We start from the raw sequence: 17,987 nt of genomic DNA on the forward strand, positions 1-17,987 counted from the left end.
ACATGGCATCCGATGTGAATCCTTAAATAGATGGGTGGGGCTAAAGCTTAAGAGGGTGTGAACGATGCTGAATGGGTGGGGCTAAAGCTTAAGAGGGTGTGAACGATGCTGAATGGGTGGGGCTAAAGCTTAGGAGGATGTGAACGATGCTGAATGGGTGGGGCTAAAGCTTAAGAGGGTGTGAACGATGCTGAATGGGTGGGGCTAAAGCTTAAGAGGGTGTGAACGATGCTGAATGGGTGGGGCTAAAGCTTAAGAGGGTGTGAACGATGCTGAATGGGTGGGGCTAAAGCTTAAGAGGGTGTGAACGATGCTGAATGGGTGGGGCTAAAGCTTAAGAGGGTGTGAACGATGCTGAATGGGTGTAGACAAAGAAGAGCTCTCCAGTAGGTGTACCAAAACATTCAAGGGCCATTTTCTCAAAAGTGTGTTTACAAGTTAATCAACTTTCAAAGCAGAATTACTTTCCCATTGTTCCTCAACTGTAGTATATGATATACCATTTTATAGCTCTGAGTCTCTACTTTTATCCAATGTAAAAAACACAATTTAAAATGTTACTAGATTAGACCGAATCGTGCCAGTCAGTCACATTTTTACTCCTGAACTTATTTAGGCTTTGCCATAACAAAGGAGTTGAATACTTATTGACTCAAGACATTTCAGCTATTCATTAATTTGTAAAAAAAACGTCTAAAAACACAATTCCACTTTGACATTATGGAGTATTGTGGGGACACAACATTTCAATTGAATCCATTTTAAAATTCTGTCTGTAAGATAACAAAATGTAGAAACCCTTAAGGGGTATGAATACTTTCTGAAAGCACTGTAGATACACATACTGGTATCATGGATCTACAGGAGACTCAATACACATTTCTACCCAGAGTATGAGTGGTTGAGTTAGTGTACCAGAGAATTACATGTATCTCTAATGACTGTACCAGTCTACAGAGACCATGGCCCAGAGAGTCTTAGGAGCCAGGCGGTGAATTACCAGTCAGGGGTAGTCTACCGAGACCATGGCCCAGAGAGTCTTAGGAGCCAGGCGGTGAATTACCAGTCAGGGAAGTCTACAGAGACCATGGCCCAGAGAGTCTTAGGAGCCAGGCGGTGAATTACCAGTCAGGGGAAGTCTACAGAAACCATGGCCCAGAGAGTCTTAGGAGCCAGGTGGTGAATTACCAGTGTATCTCTATGTCTACAGAGACCATGGCCCAGAGAGTCTTAGGAGCCAGGCGGTGAATTACCAGTCAGGGGAAGTCTACAGAAACCATGGCCCAGAGAGTCTTAGGAGCCAGGTGGTGAATTACATGTATCTCTATGTCTACAGAGACCATGGCCCAGAGAGTCTTAGGAGCCAGGCGGTGAATTACCAGTCAGGGGAAGTCTACAGAGACCATGGCCCAGAGAGTCTTAGGAGCCAGGCGGTGAATTACCAGTCAGGGGAAGTCTACAGAAACCATGGCCCAGAGAGTCTTAGGAGCCAGGCGGTGAATTACATGTATCTCTATGTCTACAGAGACCATGGCCCAGAGAGTCTTAGGAGCCAGGCGGTGAATTACATGTATCTCTAATGACTGTACCATTTCAGAGGAAATCCATGGTGGTGGATGTGGAAACGCAGGTTTAGGTGTAGCGCCGTACTTGTATCAAGGGGTTGCAGCTTTCCCAAAAAAATCCCTGTTGGAGGATTCCTGAATTTCCTGCTTATTGCCTTCTGATTCTATGGAATCTTTCAACCGGGATTTCTGGAAAACCTGTGAATCTCTATGGAGTGTACCTTGTGAGGAGGAAGAACAGCACCCCCTCATGGCTGCCTGTTGTATTGTTGGTCATGGAGTAAGAACACAGCTGGACCACAAACAGCACAGACCAGAACACACTGAACAACACTGGCACTGCAAACTGATTCCAGAGAGAGATAGTCACTGCTAGGAGTCTATACAGCTCTATCACCTGAGAGAGAGACAGAGAGAGAGGAATAACGTGAGTGGGTTAGTCATGTGTGAACAGAGACGGGTAGATGGTAGACTGGGTTAGTCATGTGTGAACAGAGACGGGTAGATGGTAGACTGGGTTAGTCATGTGTGAACAGAGACGGGTAGATGGTAGACTGGGTTAGTCATGTGTGAACAGAGACGGGTAGATGGTAGACTGGGTTAGTCATGTGTGAACAGAGACGGGTAGATGGTAGACTGGGTTAGTCATGTGTGAACAGAGACGGGTAGATGGTAGACTGGGTTAGTCATGTGTGAACAGAGACGGGTAGATGGTAGACTGGGTTAGTCATGTGTGAACAGAGACGGGTAGATGGTAGACTGGGTTAGTCATGTGTGAACAGAGACGGGTAGATGGTAGACTGGGTTAGTCATGTGTGAACAGAGACGGGTAGATGGTAGACTGGGTTAGTCATGTGTGAACAGAGACGGGTAGATGGTAGACTGGGTTAGTCATGTGTGAACAGAGACGGGTAGATGGTAGACTGGGTTAGTCATGTGTGAACAGAGACGGGTAGATGGTAGACTGGGTTAGTCATGTGTGAACAGAGACGGGTAGATGGTAGACTGGGTTAGTCATGTTAGGGGGGTTAGAGTGGATATCACTGTGGTGAGGGGGTTAGATGGGAGGGGTTAGAGGGGATATCACTGTGGTGAGGGGTTAGAGTGGAGGGGTTAGAGGGGATATCCCTGTGGTGAGGGGGTTAGAGGGGATATCACTTTGGTGAGGGGGTTAGAGGGAATATCACTGTGGTGAGGGGTTAGGGTAGAGGGGGTTAGAGGGGATATCACTGTGGTGAGGGGGTTAGAGGGAATATCACTGTGGTGAGGGGGTTAAAGAGGATATCACTGTGGTGAGGGGTTAGAGTGGAGGGGGTTAGAGGGGATATCCCTGTGGTGAGGGTGTTAGAAGGGATATCACTGTGGTGAGGGGGTTAGAGAGGATATCACTGTGGTGAGGAGGTTAGAGGGGATATCACCGTGGTGAGGGGGTTAGAGTGGAGGGGTTAGAGGGGATATCCCTGTGGTGAGGGGGTTAGAGTGGAGGGGTTAGAGGGGATATCACTGTGGTGAGGGGGTTAAGAGGGAATATCACTGTGGTGAGGGGGTTAGAGGGGATATCACTGTGGTGAGGGGGTTAGAGTGGAGGGGGTTAGAGGGGATATCCCTGTGGTGAGGGGTTAGAGTGGAGGGGGTTAGAGGGGATATCCCTGTGGTGAGGGGGTTAGAGGGGATATCACTGTGGTGAGGGGGTTAGAGTGGATATCACTGTGGTGAGGGGTTAGAGGGGATATCCCTGTGGTGAGGGGTTAGAGGGGATATCCCTGTGGTGAGGGGGTTAGAGGGGATATCACTGTGGTGAGGGGGTTAGAGTGGATATCCCTGTGGTGAGGGTGTTAGAGTGGATATCCCTGTGGCGAGGGTGTTAGAGGGGATATCACTGTGGTGAGGGGGTTAGAGGGGATATCACTGTGGTGAGGGGGTTAGAGTGGATATCCCTGTGGTGAGGGTGTTAGAGTGGATATCCCTGTGGTGAGGGTGTTAGAGGGGATATCCCTGTGGTGAGGGGGGTTAGAGGGGATATCCCTGTGGTGAGGGTGTTAGAGGGGATATCCCTGTGGTGAGGGGGTTAGAGGGGATATCACTGTGGTGAGGGGGTTAGAGTGGATATCCCTGTGGTGAGGGTGTTAGAGGGGATATCCCTGTGGTGAGGGGGTTAGAGGGGATATCACTGTGGTGAGGGGGTTAGAGTGGATATCCCTGTGGTGAGGGGGTTAGAGTGGATATCCCTGTGGTGAGGGTGTTAGAGGGGATATCACCTCCAGTTGAAGCAGTTCAGAGTAGGCTGCCCTGGCCAGCCGGTACGGCACGAACAGATTGGACAGGAGGAACATGGCCACACCTATTCCAGTCAGGGCCGTGGAGAAGGAGTTGACCAATAACAGGGTGTTATGGGGCATGGCACAGAGACGGGCCAATAGGGGCAGAAGGTGGGCAGAGAACAGCCACACCTTCCTGGTCTTCATGAGAAAGGCACACAACGTACTCAATATGACCTGACCTACACACACAGGGGCACATAAACACAAACCAACGAGAGAGAGAGAGAGAGAGAGAGACAGAGAGAAAGACAGAGAGACAAAAAGAGAGTTAAAAAAGAAGAAGCTATATTATGGTTTGTACAGTGAGTTGTCATGGAAAGTAGCCAGTGATAGCTATGGGAAAACAAAGGGATATAGTGCAAGTGTGTGTGACGTACTAGTCAGGGAAGAGACAAAGCGGTTGAAGGCCTGAGAGTCGAGGTACAGGGCTCCGTCATACCCATACTGCACCTCTCCATGGACATAGTCCCTGTGGAAAAAAACACATCAACGGTCACTCACCATGTCAACAACAGCAAGGGGAAAACCTCTTTCAAATCTGGTTTTATAGAGATAGACCAAAGAGGAAAAACAGCCAACTGAAGACAGGAGGGTTAGCCTCTCTATCAACATGTGTATATAGTCATAAATAAGCTTTTATTACCAATTAAGCTCTACTAGCATTCTGGGAAGTGTAGTTGTTCTCATAAGATTGACCCAAGTCGTACAGACTATCATAGAAGATGTCACACTCCATATAGCTATAGAAAATCTATTTGCATTGTGGGAAGTGTAGTTGTTTTGTGACTAACCAGTCTCATAATAACAGCCTATCATAGAAGATGTCACACTCCATATAGCTATAGAAAATCTATTTGCATTGTGGGAAGTGTAGTTGTTTTGTGACTAACCAGTCTCATAATAACAGCCTATCATAGAAGATGTCACACTCCATATAGCTATAGAAAATCTATTTGCATTGTGGGAAGTGTAGTTGTTTTGTGACTAACCAGTCTCATAATAACAGCCTATCATAGAAGATGTCACACTCCATATAGCTATAGAAAATCTATTTGCATTGTGGGAAGTGTAGTTGCTTTGTGACTAACCAGTCTCATAATAACAGCCTATCATAGAAGATGTCACACTCCATATAGCTATAGAAAATCTATTTGCATTGTGGGAAGTGTAGTTGTTTTGTGACTAACCAGTCTCATAATAACAGCCTATCATAGAAGATGTCACACTCCATATAGCTATAGAAAATCTATTTGCATTGTGGGAAGTGTAGTTGTTTTGTGACTAACCAGTCTCATAATAACAGCCTATCATAGAAGATGTCACACTCCATATAGCTATAGAAAATCTATTTGCATTGTGGGAAGTGTAGTTGCTTTGTGACTAACCAGTCTCATAATAACAGCCTATCATAGAAGATGTCACACTCCATATAGCTATAGAAAATCTATTTGCATTGTGGGAAGTGTAGTTGTTTTGTGACTAACCAGTCTCATAATAACAGCCTATCATAGAAGATGTCACACTCCATATAGCTATAGAAAATCTATTTGCATTGTGGGAAGTGTAGTTGTTTTGTGACTAACCAGTCTCATAATAACAGCCTTAGCTGATTTGATTCTGTGTTGCTGAAATCTATCTGTATGGTTTTTGGGGCAATGTCTGAAAGTGTAGACACTCACTTGGAGATCTGGTGTCCCACGTAAAAGAGCAGAGTGGTGAGGATGTAGAGGTAGAGCTTGACGATGTGTCTCAATGGTAAAAGTAACATCACCACGTTGATCACGTGACCTGGAGGAGGACAGAGACAACAGCACTGGTCGTGGTATTCACAGAACACAGAGGGTGTATTCAGAGGGTGTATTCAGAGGGTGTATTCAGAGGGTGTATTCAGAGGGTGTATTCAGAGGGTGTATTCAGAGGGTGTATTCACACACACAAAGGTGGGTATAATTTGTGGAACGTTCCAAAAAAACTTTGTAAAATAACAAGGTTGCCAACAAACAACGCCATACAAAGTAGCATGATTAATTCACCTAGCTAACTAGCTGCCGAATAGGCGTCAACTCACCACGTAGCTTATTCTTAACGTTTGTCCATAGGCTATCAGATTGAGAAGACATTTTTCGGGAATAAACAGTGATGAGTGGGAAAACTTAATGAAATGGCCCACTCTCTACCCCGGTATCTTATTCTGCCGCTATACAACTTTTCCACAGGGTCTTCAACCGTGTTGTTCGTTGGCTACCTTGCTATTTACAACATTTTTTGGAACAGATTCCTGTTGGAACGTTTTCCACAGACCCAAGACACACGCAACAAAAAATTTTTAACTACCAACAGAAAATGTTTCTCAACAAAACTTGATTTCCTTGGGCAAATTGGTAAGTCCCTCCCTGTTTTGTTCCAGATTCAGCCCTGGTTTTCCTCTACAGTGAAATGGTGTTTCAGGAAAGACAACACAAATGGTTAAAGTCACATTGGAGAAATATGTGATGATATGGTGATGGTTCTGTCTCAAATGGCACCATATTCCCTATATAGTGCACTACTGTTGACCAGGGCCCTATATAGAACACTACTGTTGACCAGGGCCCTATATAGTACACTACTGTTGACCAGGGCCCTATATAGTACACTACTGTTGACCAGGACCCTATATAGTACACTACTGTTGACCAGGACCCTATATAGTACACTACTGTTGACCAGGACCCTATATAGAACACTACTGACCAGGACCCTACACTACTGTTGACCAGGGCCCTACCCTACCAGGGCCCTATAGTACACTACTGTTGACCAGGGCCCTATATAGAACACTACACCAGGGCCCTACTGTTGACCAGGGCCCTATATAGTACACTACTGTACACTGACCAGGACCCTATATAGTACACTACTGTTGACCAGGACCCTAGAACACTAGGACCAGGACCCTATATAGTACACTACTGTTGACCAGGGCCCTATATAGTACACTACTGTTGACCAGGGCCCTATATAGTACACTACTGTTGACCAGGACCCTATGGTGCCATTTGCGACGTAGCTGACGTGTATGAATGTTACCTAGGTAATAGAGGTTCCAGATAACATATTTGTATTTGAAGAGCATGTCTTCGTTCTTCGCCCTGAGGTGCTCTGTGAAGCTATCAATGTCACATTTATAGAGCAAGTCCAGTACCAGGATGCTTGGCACCCTCAGAACAATGTTGGCGACGTCTTCCAACCGAGGCATCTTGAGATAATTCGTCCCCTTTTGGCGTGGTAGAAAAATGTTTGGTGAGCAGAATTATTTTGTCACATGGTTAGAGAAGAGAGGAGAGGAGAGAGGCAGGTAGATGTCTGTCCATCTGACTGGTCCCTCTTCATGGTCGGTTATTCACCTGCCACACACACACACACACACACACACACACACACACACACACACACACACACACACACACACACACACACACACACACACACACACACACACACACGTCAGGCAACACCATTGATATTTACTGACATGATCAACATCAAAGTTGACAACAACAACAAACTATCAATCTGTCTACCAATGACCGTCGTCCTACTGTTGAAATCTATTAGTTGGCTTTGAAAGCGACGGCCTTGTTTTCTGCCACAAGTATCCACATGACATAATGGGACTATTGACATTGAAGGTGCACAACCCGAAGTGACCCCTTGATAGTTAACTGCTTTACGTTGTACGTTCCTTAGTAATGACAAGTTTGTCAGCAAACTACATCTCGGTCTATTTATGTCGGAGGACAACAGCTAAACCACACCATTTAATTGTAGCTAGCTAGAACCAGATGTTATTAGAACATGCTAAGACGTTAGCATTGTTGCTAGCTACTTTTGATTCTGATATCACGCTTCTGTCATAGTGGCAACATTTCAAAATAAGTCGTACCGGTTGTAAAACCACGAACGATATACAACAAAACGCATATGATACTGTAAATGAAGCTAATATCCTTCTTCTGACAGCATGTTGTAAAATAAAAATGGACAATTATCTAGCTAGAGTTGTTATGGTTCCCCAAACAGTCCAGTCGCTTGCGTGGCCATTTCCGGGATAAACGTCATATGCCGATGACGCAGTAGTTTGCTGCAATGAGATTATGGCAAATGTTTTTTTATATTTTTTACCAAATTAGAAGTGTCTCTTTCAAAATTAAAAGTCAATCATTGAAATAAAGCTATAAACAAATAAGACAGCCTCCGAAATCGGAATACAATAAAATGCAACAACGCTTCTCGCGTGTGCTCTCTTTAAAAAAACACGTTATATATACCCGTACTGTAGGTTTTACGGTAATGTGTGCAGCTTATTGATATATTACGGTTTTATAAATACGGAGCGCTTGTGGGTTTAAGTGGACAGCTCTATGTTTCAAGCACAGAAAGAGAATGGCCAAGATATTGTGCATTTTGTCTGCAATAGTTTTTGTCGTGAAAACTGACGATGTCAGCGAATTTAATGCAACTATCCCAGCCGTTAACATGACATTGAACTCTACTGTTAACAGAACGATAGCTTTTAAGACGCCTGTGTTCTCATTATTCTCCACCACCACCACAGCCAATAAACCAGTTTTGGGAAAGAAAAATATGCGAAAGAAAAATGCAGATGACAAGCGCATCGATCAAGACGAGGATGGAAAACATGAAACCAAGAATGGCACAGCAGACGCAAAGAAAGAACCGGGTAAATGTATAACCTAGTCCTTTGCAAATGAATTTATTCTGAAATTTACATACGTCAGCATTTAACTGTATGACATTGTGCATGCCATGGAGAGATTTTCTCAACTTTTTATTTTGTGCACGGATAGATGTTCTCTACTTTAATAATGGTTTATTGAGTTCATACGGTTTTTTTTTGTGTGTGCGTTTCACAGTTGCATGGTAGGCTATTAGCATTCTGTAGCAGAAGGTTTTCAGCAGGATGACTGTCTCAGTAATTGGTTCTGTATGTGCAGGAGTAACCTAGTAGCCTGTAATTAATGCATTTAATAAAGGGGCAGACAAGGCTACATCAGCAGTCATGTAACAGTCGGTCGAATACTGTCATTCTGCCAGATACAGTCACTACTTCCTTTCCTTCTGTATATATATATATATATATATATATATATATATATATTACACATATATATATTTATATTACACATTCTTGTTCTTGATATAAACTTTGAAGAAAATAAAGACTTGCCGGTATCACTTAGGCTTATTAAGCTGTTATTGATGTAAAGCATGAATTTCTAGCTAAGTCCTTATAACTTAAATAAGAATTAATTTGATCATATAATTATAATACTTGTGTAATATAATTATTTAAAGTAACTGCCCAGTGTTTCCAGATTTCAATGAAATAGGACCTATTAATTACTTACAATATCAGTGAAATAGTTTTTCTTTCCCAAAAAATGTTTAATTAAGTTTGTTAAAAATTAGGTTGTTTTCTATGTTTGAATGGTGTGTGCGGAAACCAGTCATTAAAAATAATAACGTTAAAAGATTGCTGATTGTCTCGCGCATCCTCCTCAAGACCGCTGATTCGTCAGTTTATCCTCCCGATGAGTATTTCCATATGAGGAAATAGCAAGCATTTTTCAAACGTCTGTTTGAGATACAAGTTTGAGGTGGGGTTTTTGAAGTGGTTTTTTTCTTCTTCTCCAATTTATGTTTTGGCCACAAATACGACAAAGGACGAGTCAACAACATTATTTGGATATGAGTTAACAGAATATTAACTTTTAAACTTGAGATTTTCACAGTGCAGTTACTTTAATAATGTAATAACGTAATAATAATCATATAATTACACAAAAAAAACATAATAATCGCTTGAATTACAGCCCCTTTGGCACTCCACCTTACAGGCTGACTACACCGCTCGCGTCACGTGCACTGCAGAATACATCTAGAAATCCATGTTATTCAATTATTGCACCCACACTACTTGCGCGTGTCAACGAGCCTCTGCGTTGCAAAGGGCTAAAATACAATCCTTTCTATTTCTGACGCAGATCGCGCTGCAAGTCCTGCCTCTCCCATCTTCTCATTGGTTTATAGAAGTGGGTACCCAGGTGCCATCTCCTCATGATGTAAATCACATTTACATAAGTATTCAAACCCTTTACTCAGTACTTTGCACCTTTGGCAGTGATTACAGACTCGAGTCTTCTTGGGTATGAAGCCACAAGCTTGGCACACCTGTATTTGGGGAGTTTCTCCCATTTCTCTCTGCAGATCCTCTCAAGCTCTGTCAGGTTGGATGGGGAGTGTCACTGCACAGCTATTTTCAGGTCTCTCAAGAGACGTTCAATCGGGTTCCAGTCCGGGCTCTGGCTTGGCCACTCAAGGACATTCAGAGACTTGTTCCTAAGCCACTTCTGCATTGTCTGAGGTCCTGAGCGCTCTGGAGCAGGTTTTCATCAAGGATCTCTCTGTACTTTGCTCCGTTCGTCTTTCCCATCGATCATGTCTAGTCTCCCAGTTCCTACCGATGAAAAATCCCCACAGCATGTTGCTGCCACCACCATGCTTCACCTTAGGGATGGTGCCAGGTTTCCTCCAGACGCTTAGCATTCAGGCCAGATAGTTCAATCTTGGTTTCATCAGACCAGAGAATCTTGTTTCTAATTTGTCTGAGAGTCCTTTAGGTGTCTTTTGGTAAACTCCCAGCGGGCTGTCATGTGCCTTTTACTGACGAGTGGCTTCCGTCTGGCACTCTACCATAAAGGGCTGATTGGTGGGGTACTGTAGAGAGGGTTGTTCTTCTGGAAGTTTCTCCCATTGGGTTCTTGGTCACCTCTCCTTCTCCCCTGATTGCACAGTTTGGCTGGGTGGCCAGCTCTGGGAAGAGTCTTCGTGGTTCCAAACTTCTTCCATTTTAGAATGATGGAGGCCACTGTGTTCTTGGCGACCTTCAATGCTGCAGACATTTTTTGGTACCCTTCCCCAGATCTGTGCCTAGACACAATCCTGTCTCGGAGCTCTACGGACAATTCCTTCCACCTCATAGCTTGTTTTTTTCTCTGACATGTACTGTCAACTGTAGGACCTTATATAGACAGGTGTGTGCTTTTCCAAATTATGTCCAATCAATTGAATTTACTACAAGTGGACTGCAATCAAGTTGTAGAAACTTCTCAAGGATGATCAATGGAAACAGGATGCACCTAAGCTCAATTTAGAGTCTCATAGCAGGGTGTCACGTTCTGACCTTAGTTCTTTTGTTATGTCTTTGTTTTAGTATGGTCAGGGCGTGAGTTGGGAGGGTTGTCTATGTTCGTTTTTCTATGTTGTGTTTTGTGTTTGGCCTGGTATGGTTCTCAATCAGAGGCAGGTGTCGTTAGTTGTCTCTGATTGAGAATCATACTTAGGCAGCCTTTTCCCACCGGTGTTTTGTGGGTGATTGTTTCCTGTTTTGTTGTTTGTGTCACCATTCATGACTGTTTCGGTTTTCATTTCCATTCTCTTTGTTATTTTTGTATTGAGTCATGTTCAGTTATTATTAAAGTATCATGGACACCACGCTGCATATTGGTCCGATCTTTGCTACTCCTCCTCAGACGAAGAGGAGAAAATCTGTTACAGAATCACTCACCACCAAAGGACCAAGCAGCGCGGTATCGGGCAGCAGCAGAAATCTATGGACTCATGGACATGGGAGGAGATTCTGGACGGAGAAGGACCCTGGGCACAGGCTGGGGAATATCGCCGCCCCAAGGCAGAGCTGGAGGCAGCGAAAGCTGAGCAGGGGTGGTATGAGGAGGCAGCACGGCAGTGTGGCTAAGTCAGGTAGGAGACCTGAGCCAACTCCCCGTGCTTACCGTGGAGAGAGGTGGACTGGGCAGGCACCGTGTTATGCCGTGAGGCACATGGTGTCCCTGGTGCGCAGGCATAGCCCGGTGCATTGCAGCGCCTCGTATCGGCCGGGCTAGAGTGGGCATCGAGCCAGGTGCCATGAAGCCGGCTCAGCGCATCTGGTCTCCAGTGCGTCTCCTTGGGCCGGGGTACATGGCACCAGCCCTACGCACGGTGTCCCCGGTTCACCAGCACAGCCCAGTGCGGTCTGTTCCACCTCGCCACAGTGGCCTGGCGACGGGGAGTATCCAGCCAGGTAGGGTTGTGCAGGCTCGGTGCTCGAGACCTCCAGTGCGCCTCCACGGTCCGGTCTATCCGGTGCCTCCTCCACGCACCAGGCCTCCGGTGGCAGCCCCACGCACCAGGCTGTCTCTCCGTCTCCTTCCTCCAGGTGCTCCCGTCTGTCCTGAGCTGCCAGAGTCTCCCGTCTGTCCTAAGCTGCCAGAGTCGCCCATCTGTCCTGAGCTGCCAGAGCAGCCCGTGAGTCAGGAGCTGCCAGAGCAGCCCGTCAGTCAGGAGCTGCCAGAGCAGCCCGTCAGTCAGGAGCTGCCAGAGCCGTCCGTCAGCCAGGAGCTGCCAGAATCGCCCATCACTCCGGCGCTGTCGGAGACGCCCTTCACATCAGAGCTGCCAGAGTCTCCCGCCGGTCCGGTGCTGCCGGAGTCGCCCGGGGACCCGTTGCTAGGGTCCCCAGTCCGAGGTCGGCGGCGAGGGTCGCAGCTCGAAAGGCGCTCGGAGGCGGGTTAAGAAGCGGGTAAAGACTATGATGGAGTGGGGTCCACGTCCCGCGCCAGAGCCGCCACCGCAGAGAGACACCCACCCAGACCCTCCCCTATAGGTATAGCATGGCGGATGTGTTGTTACCTACCCTTAAGCATGGGTGCGGCCCGTCAGGAAGTCCAGGATTCAGTTGCAGAAGGAGGTGTTTAGTCCCAGGGTCCTTAGCTTATTGATGAGCTTTGAGTGCACTATGGTATTGAACTCTGAGCTGTAGTCAATGAATAGCATTCTCACATAGGTGTTCCTTTTGTCCAGGTGGGAAAGGGCAGTGTGGAGTGCAATAGAGATTACATCATCTGTGGATCTGTTGGTGCGGTATGCAAATTGGGTGGGTCTAGGGTTTCTTGGATGATGGTGTTGATGTGAGCCATGACCAGCCTTTCAAAGCACTTCATGGCTACCGACATGAGTGCTACGGGTCGGTAGTCATTTAGGCAGGTTACCTTAGTGTTCTTGGGCACAGGGACTATGCTGGTCTGCTTAAAACATGTTGGGAGAGGTTGAAAATGTCAGTGAAGACACTTACCAGTTGGTCAGCGCATGCTCGCAGTACACGTCCTGATAATCCGTCTGGCCCTGTGGCCTTGTGAATGTTGACCTGTTTAAAGGTCTTACTCACATCGGCTGCGGAGAGCGTGATCACACAGTTGTCCGGAACAGCTGGTGCTCTCATGCATGTTTCAGTGTTATTTGCCTATTCGCCTCGGAGGGTATAGTTGGATTACTTCTAAGCTTCCGGGTTAAAGTCCCGCTCCTTGAAAGAGGCAGCTCTAGCCTTTAGCTTAATACGGATGTTGCCTGTAATCCATGGCTTCTGGTTGTGGTATGTACGTACGGTCACTGTGGGGACAACATCCTCGATGCCCTTATTGATAAAGCCAGTGACTGATGTGTTGTACTCCTCAATGCCATCGGAGGAATCCTGGAACATATTCCAGTCTGTGATAGCAAAACAGTCCTGTAGCTTAGCATCTGCTTCATCCTATCACTTTTTTATTGACTGAGTCACTGGTGCTTCCTGCTTTAAATTTGTCTTGTAAGCAGGAATCAGGAGGATAGAATTGTGGTCAGATTTCCAAATGGAGGGCGAGGGAGAGCTTTGTACACGTCTCTGTGTGTGGAGTAAAGGTGGTCTAGAGTTTTTTTCCCTCTGGTTGCACATTTAACATGTTGATAGATGTTGTAGAACTGATTTAAGTTTCCCTGCATTAAAGTCTCCGGCCACTAGGAGTGCCACCTCTGGGTGAGCGTTTTCTTGTTTGCTTATGGCGTAATACAGCTCATTCAATGCTGTCTTAGTGCCTCTGACTGTGGTGGTATGTAAACAGCTACAAAGAATACAGATGAAAACTCTCTAGGTAGATAGTGTGGTCTACAACTTATCATGAGATGCTCTACCTCAGGTGAGCAAAACCTTGAGACTTCTTTAGATATCGTGCATCAGCTGTTGTTTACAAATATACATTGTCCGCCTCCCCCTTGTCTAACCAGACGCCGCTGTTCTATCCTGCCGGTACATCGTATAACCAGCCAGCTGTATGTTGATAATGTCGTCGTTCAGCCACGACTCTGTGAAGCATAAGATATTGCAGTTATGAATGTCCCGTTGGTATTTTAATCTTCCGCGAAGGTCTTCGATTTTATTTTCCAATTATTTTATGTGAGCTAATAGAAGGGAAGGAAATGGGGGTTTATTCGATCGCCTACGAATTCTCCGAAGTCAGCCCGACCCCCGTCCTCTCTTCACGCAAATGACCGGGATTTGGGCCTGTTCCCGGGAAAGCAGTATGTCCTTCACGTCGATCTCGTCACACTCGTTAAAAAAAAAATGAAAAGCTTGCGGCAGTTCGTGGTGAGTAATCTCTGTTCTGATGTCCAGAAGTTATTTTGGTGATAGGAGACGGTAGCAGTAACATTATGTAGAAAATAAGTTAAGAAAAGAAGAGAAAAAAAAGAAGTTACAAACAACGGGAAATAACGAATAAAAAACAACCACGCTTGGTTAGGAGCTCGTAAAACGTTAGCCATCTTCTCCGGCGCCGTGATACACACTAACTCTCAGTTGACTCCCTTTTTTCTGCGTCTCACATGGCACCCTGTTCCCTTTATAGTGCACTTCTTTCCTATAGGCTCTGGTCAAAAGTAGTGCACTATATAGGGAATAGGGTGCCTTTGAGATGCACACCTGACTATAACCCTGTCTAACTGAGTCTCATATTACATCCCAGCTCTGCCCTGACTATAACCCTGTCTAAGTATCATATTACATCCCAGCTCTGCCCTGACTATAACCCTGTCTAACTGAGTCTCATATTACATCCCAGCTCTGCCCTGACTATAACCCTGTCTGAGTCTCATATTACATCCCAGCTCTGCCCTGACTATAACCCTGTCTAACTGAGTCTCATATTACATCCCAGGTCTGCCCTGACTATAACCCTGTCTGAGTCTCATATTACATCCCAGCTCTGCCCTGACTATAACCCTGTCTAACTGAGTCTCATATTACATCCCAGCTCTGCCCTGACTATAACCCTGTCTAACTGAGTCTCATATTACATCCCAGCTCTGCCCTGACTATAACCCTGTCTAACTGAGTCTATAGTATTACGTAACAGCTCTGCCCTGACTATAACCCTGTCTAACTGAGTCCCATATTACATCCCAGCTCTGCCCTGACTATAACCCTGTCTAACTGAGTCCCATATTACATCCCAGCTCTGCCCTGACTATAACCCTGTCTAACTGAGTCTAGTATTACGTAACAGCTCTGCCCTGACTATAACCCTGTCTAACTGAGTCTAGTATTATGTAACAGCTCTGCCCTGACTATAACCCTGTCTAACTGAGTCCCATATTACATCCCAGCTCTGCCCTGACTATAACCCTGTCTAACTGAGTCTAGTATTACGTAACAGCTCTGCATGATGCTCTGTTCCTTCCTGGTTCACTGATCTCCAGCCCAATGCTCTGCACTCCCACTACACTGACTCCCCCGTACGAGGAGTGGGGTGTGTATGTGAGGGAGGGAGAGAGGGAGGAACGGGTTCTCGTCAACTTCCAGGGAAGTTTTTTTGTCACACACACACACACACACACACACTACAAGAAGGCGAGGTCAGTACAGGTGCATCAAAGCTGGGACCGAGAGACTGAAAAACAGCTTCTATCTCAAGGCCATCAGACTGTTAAACAGCCACCACTAACATTGAGTGGCTACTGCCAACACACTGTCAATGACACTGACTCTACTCCAGCCACTTTAATCATGGGAATTGATGGGAAATGTTGTAAATATATCACTAGCCACTTTAAACAATGCTACCTTATATAATGTTACTTACCCTACATTGTTCATCTCATGCATACGTTGATACTGTACTCTACATCATCGACTGCATCCTTATGTAATACATGTATCACTAGCCACTTTAACTATGCCACTTGGTTTACATACTTATCTCATATGTATATACTGTACTCGATATCATCTACTGTATCTTGCCTATGCTGCTCTGTACCATCACTCATTCATATATCCTTATGTACATATTCTTTATCCCCTTACACTGTGTATGACAGTAGTTTTTTTTGGAATTGTTAGTTAGATTACTTGCTCGTTATTACTGCATTGTCGGAACTAGAAGCACAAGCATTTCGCTACACTCGCATTAACATCTGCTAACCATGTGTATGTGACAAATAAAATTTGATTTGATTTGATTTGATTTACAAGGGGAAGGGGCTGTGAGTTCCTCTTCCAGAGAACTGACTAAGAGGAGAATTAGACATATTTCAGATCCTGAGGGGAACGTAAGGAACTCATGCACTCAACCTCTTCTGCAACTTCACATTTCTACATTATCTCTGACAGCCGGGGGGTTTGTCTCTCAAAACATACATGACTTTCTCTCCTGCTACCATTGAACAGAACTGCCTTCTCCCGAACTCTGCAGACACACCGGGGCAAAGACACACCGAGGCACAGACACACCGAGGCACACACACACACCGAGGCAAAGACACACCGAGGCAAAGACACACCGAGGCACAGACACACTGAGGTACACACACACACCGAGGCAAAGACACACCGAGGCAAAGCACACCGAGGCACAGACACACCGAGGCACAGACACACCGAGGCACAGACACAGACCGAGGCACACACACACACACACACCGAGGCAAAGACACACCCGAGGCACACGCACACCGAGGCACACACACACCGAGGCACAGACACACCGAGACACAGATACACGGAGTCACAGACACACGGAGGCACAGACACACAGAGGCACAGACACACAGAGGCACAGACACACCGAGGCACAGGCACACCGAGGCACACACACACACACGAGGCAAAGACACACCCGAGGCACGCGCACACCGAGGCACACACACACGGAGTCACAGACACACGGAGGCACAGACACACCGAGGCACAGGCACACCGAGGCACAGGCACACCGAGGCACAGACACACCGAGGCACACACACACACCGAGGCACACACACACACCGAGGCACAGGCACACCGAGGCACAGGCACACCGAGGCACAGACACACCGAGGCACACACACACCGAGGCACAGACACACCGAGGCACACACATCCTGCTTTGAGATAGTGGGTGCATTCCAGGTATTCTGTGCAGGTCTGTGCAGGTAATAGGATTGTTTGTGGTTCCTGAGATGTTAAACACTTCTCCAGTTAAGATCTGATCATCTACACGGATCAGAGACGTCTGTGTGTCTAGAACACAGCCCTGATCTAGCCTGGTCCCAGATCTAGTTGTGCTATCATTTCAACTCCATGTTTGCGGCAGGGTAGCCTTTTGGTTAGAGTGTTGGACCGGTAACCGAACGGTTGCTAGATCGAATCCCTGAGCTGACAATGTAGAAATCTGTCGTTTTGAACAAGGCAGTAAACCAACTGTTCCTAGGCTGTTATTGTAAATAAGAATTTGTTCTTAACTGAATTACCTAGTTAAATAAAGGTTAAATATATGCTTTTTTTAAATGCCATACATGACAAGATGTGGCAAGGAGTGGCATGATGGCTATCCCTGATCCACCATGTGTTGTAACCTCTCCAGACTGTCCCCCTGCCAGCACCCCTTCTTCTCCTGGTCCCCCTGCCAGCACCCCTTCCACTCCTGGTCCCCCTGCCAGCATCCCTTCTTCTCCTGGTCCACCGGCCAGCATGATGGCTCTCCCTGATCCACCATGTGTTGTAACCTCTCCAGACTGTCCCCCGCTGGGTCTGAAGTCACTGAGGGTTGATGACAGCCAGTTCCAGGCTTCATCCTACCTGCGGATGGGACTTGGCCCTCACAGGGCAAGACTCAATATACAGGTGGGTCTATAGTCTAGATATTAATATATTATAGCCACCAAGTACTTAGTTGTTATTCTCCTTGTG

At 46.1% G+C, this 17,987-nt stretch overlaps 2 protein-coding genes across 2 annotated transcripts in view; one reads left to right on the plus strand and one right to left on the minus strand.

Moving 5' to 3' along the window:
- The window catches only part of zmp:0000000662 (RING finger protein 145), an 89,442-nt gene extending 81,470 nt beyond the window's left edge, over window positions 1-7,972 (minus strand). The window contains exons 1-6 of the mRNA XM_042326222.1: window positions 7,812-7,972; window positions 6,956-7,272; window positions 5,566-5,674; window positions 4,264-4,355; window positions 3,824-4,065; window positions 1,787-1,962 (exon numbers count right to left, since the gene is read on the minus strand). Of these exons, the coding sequence (XP_042182156.1) occupies window positions 1,787-1,962; window positions 3,824-4,065; window positions 4,264-4,355; window positions 5,566-5,674; window positions 6,956-7,124 (788 nt within the window). The 5' untranslated portion in view covers window positions 7,125-7,272; window positions 7,812-7,972. The remainder of the gene's footprint in view (window positions 1-1,786; window positions 1,963-3,823; window positions 4,066-4,263; window positions 4,356-5,565; window positions 5,675-6,955; window positions 7,273-7,811) is intronic.
- Window positions 7,973-8,271: 299 nt separating this feature from the next.
- LOC112236795 (probable carboxypeptidase X1) overlaps window positions 8,272-17,987 on the plus strand; it is a 34,389-nt gene continuing 24,673 nt past the window's right edge. The window contains exons 1-2 of the mRNA XM_042325073.1: window positions 8,272-8,609; window positions 17,812-17,921. Coding sequence (XP_042181007.1) covers window positions 8,312-8,609; window positions 17,812-17,921 — 408 coding nt within the window. The 5' untranslated portion in view covers window positions 8,272-8,311. The remainder of the gene's footprint in view (window positions 8,610-17,811; window positions 17,922-17,987) is intronic.

This window comes from Oncorhynchus tshawytscha, linkage group LG08 (assembly GCF_018296145.1).
Source record: "Oncorhynchus tshawytscha isolate Ot180627B linkage group LG08, Otsh_v2.0, whole genome shotgun sequence".
Lineage (NCBI taxonomy): Eukaryota > Metazoa > Chordata > Actinopteri > Salmoniformes > Salmonidae > Oncorhynchus > Oncorhynchus tshawytscha.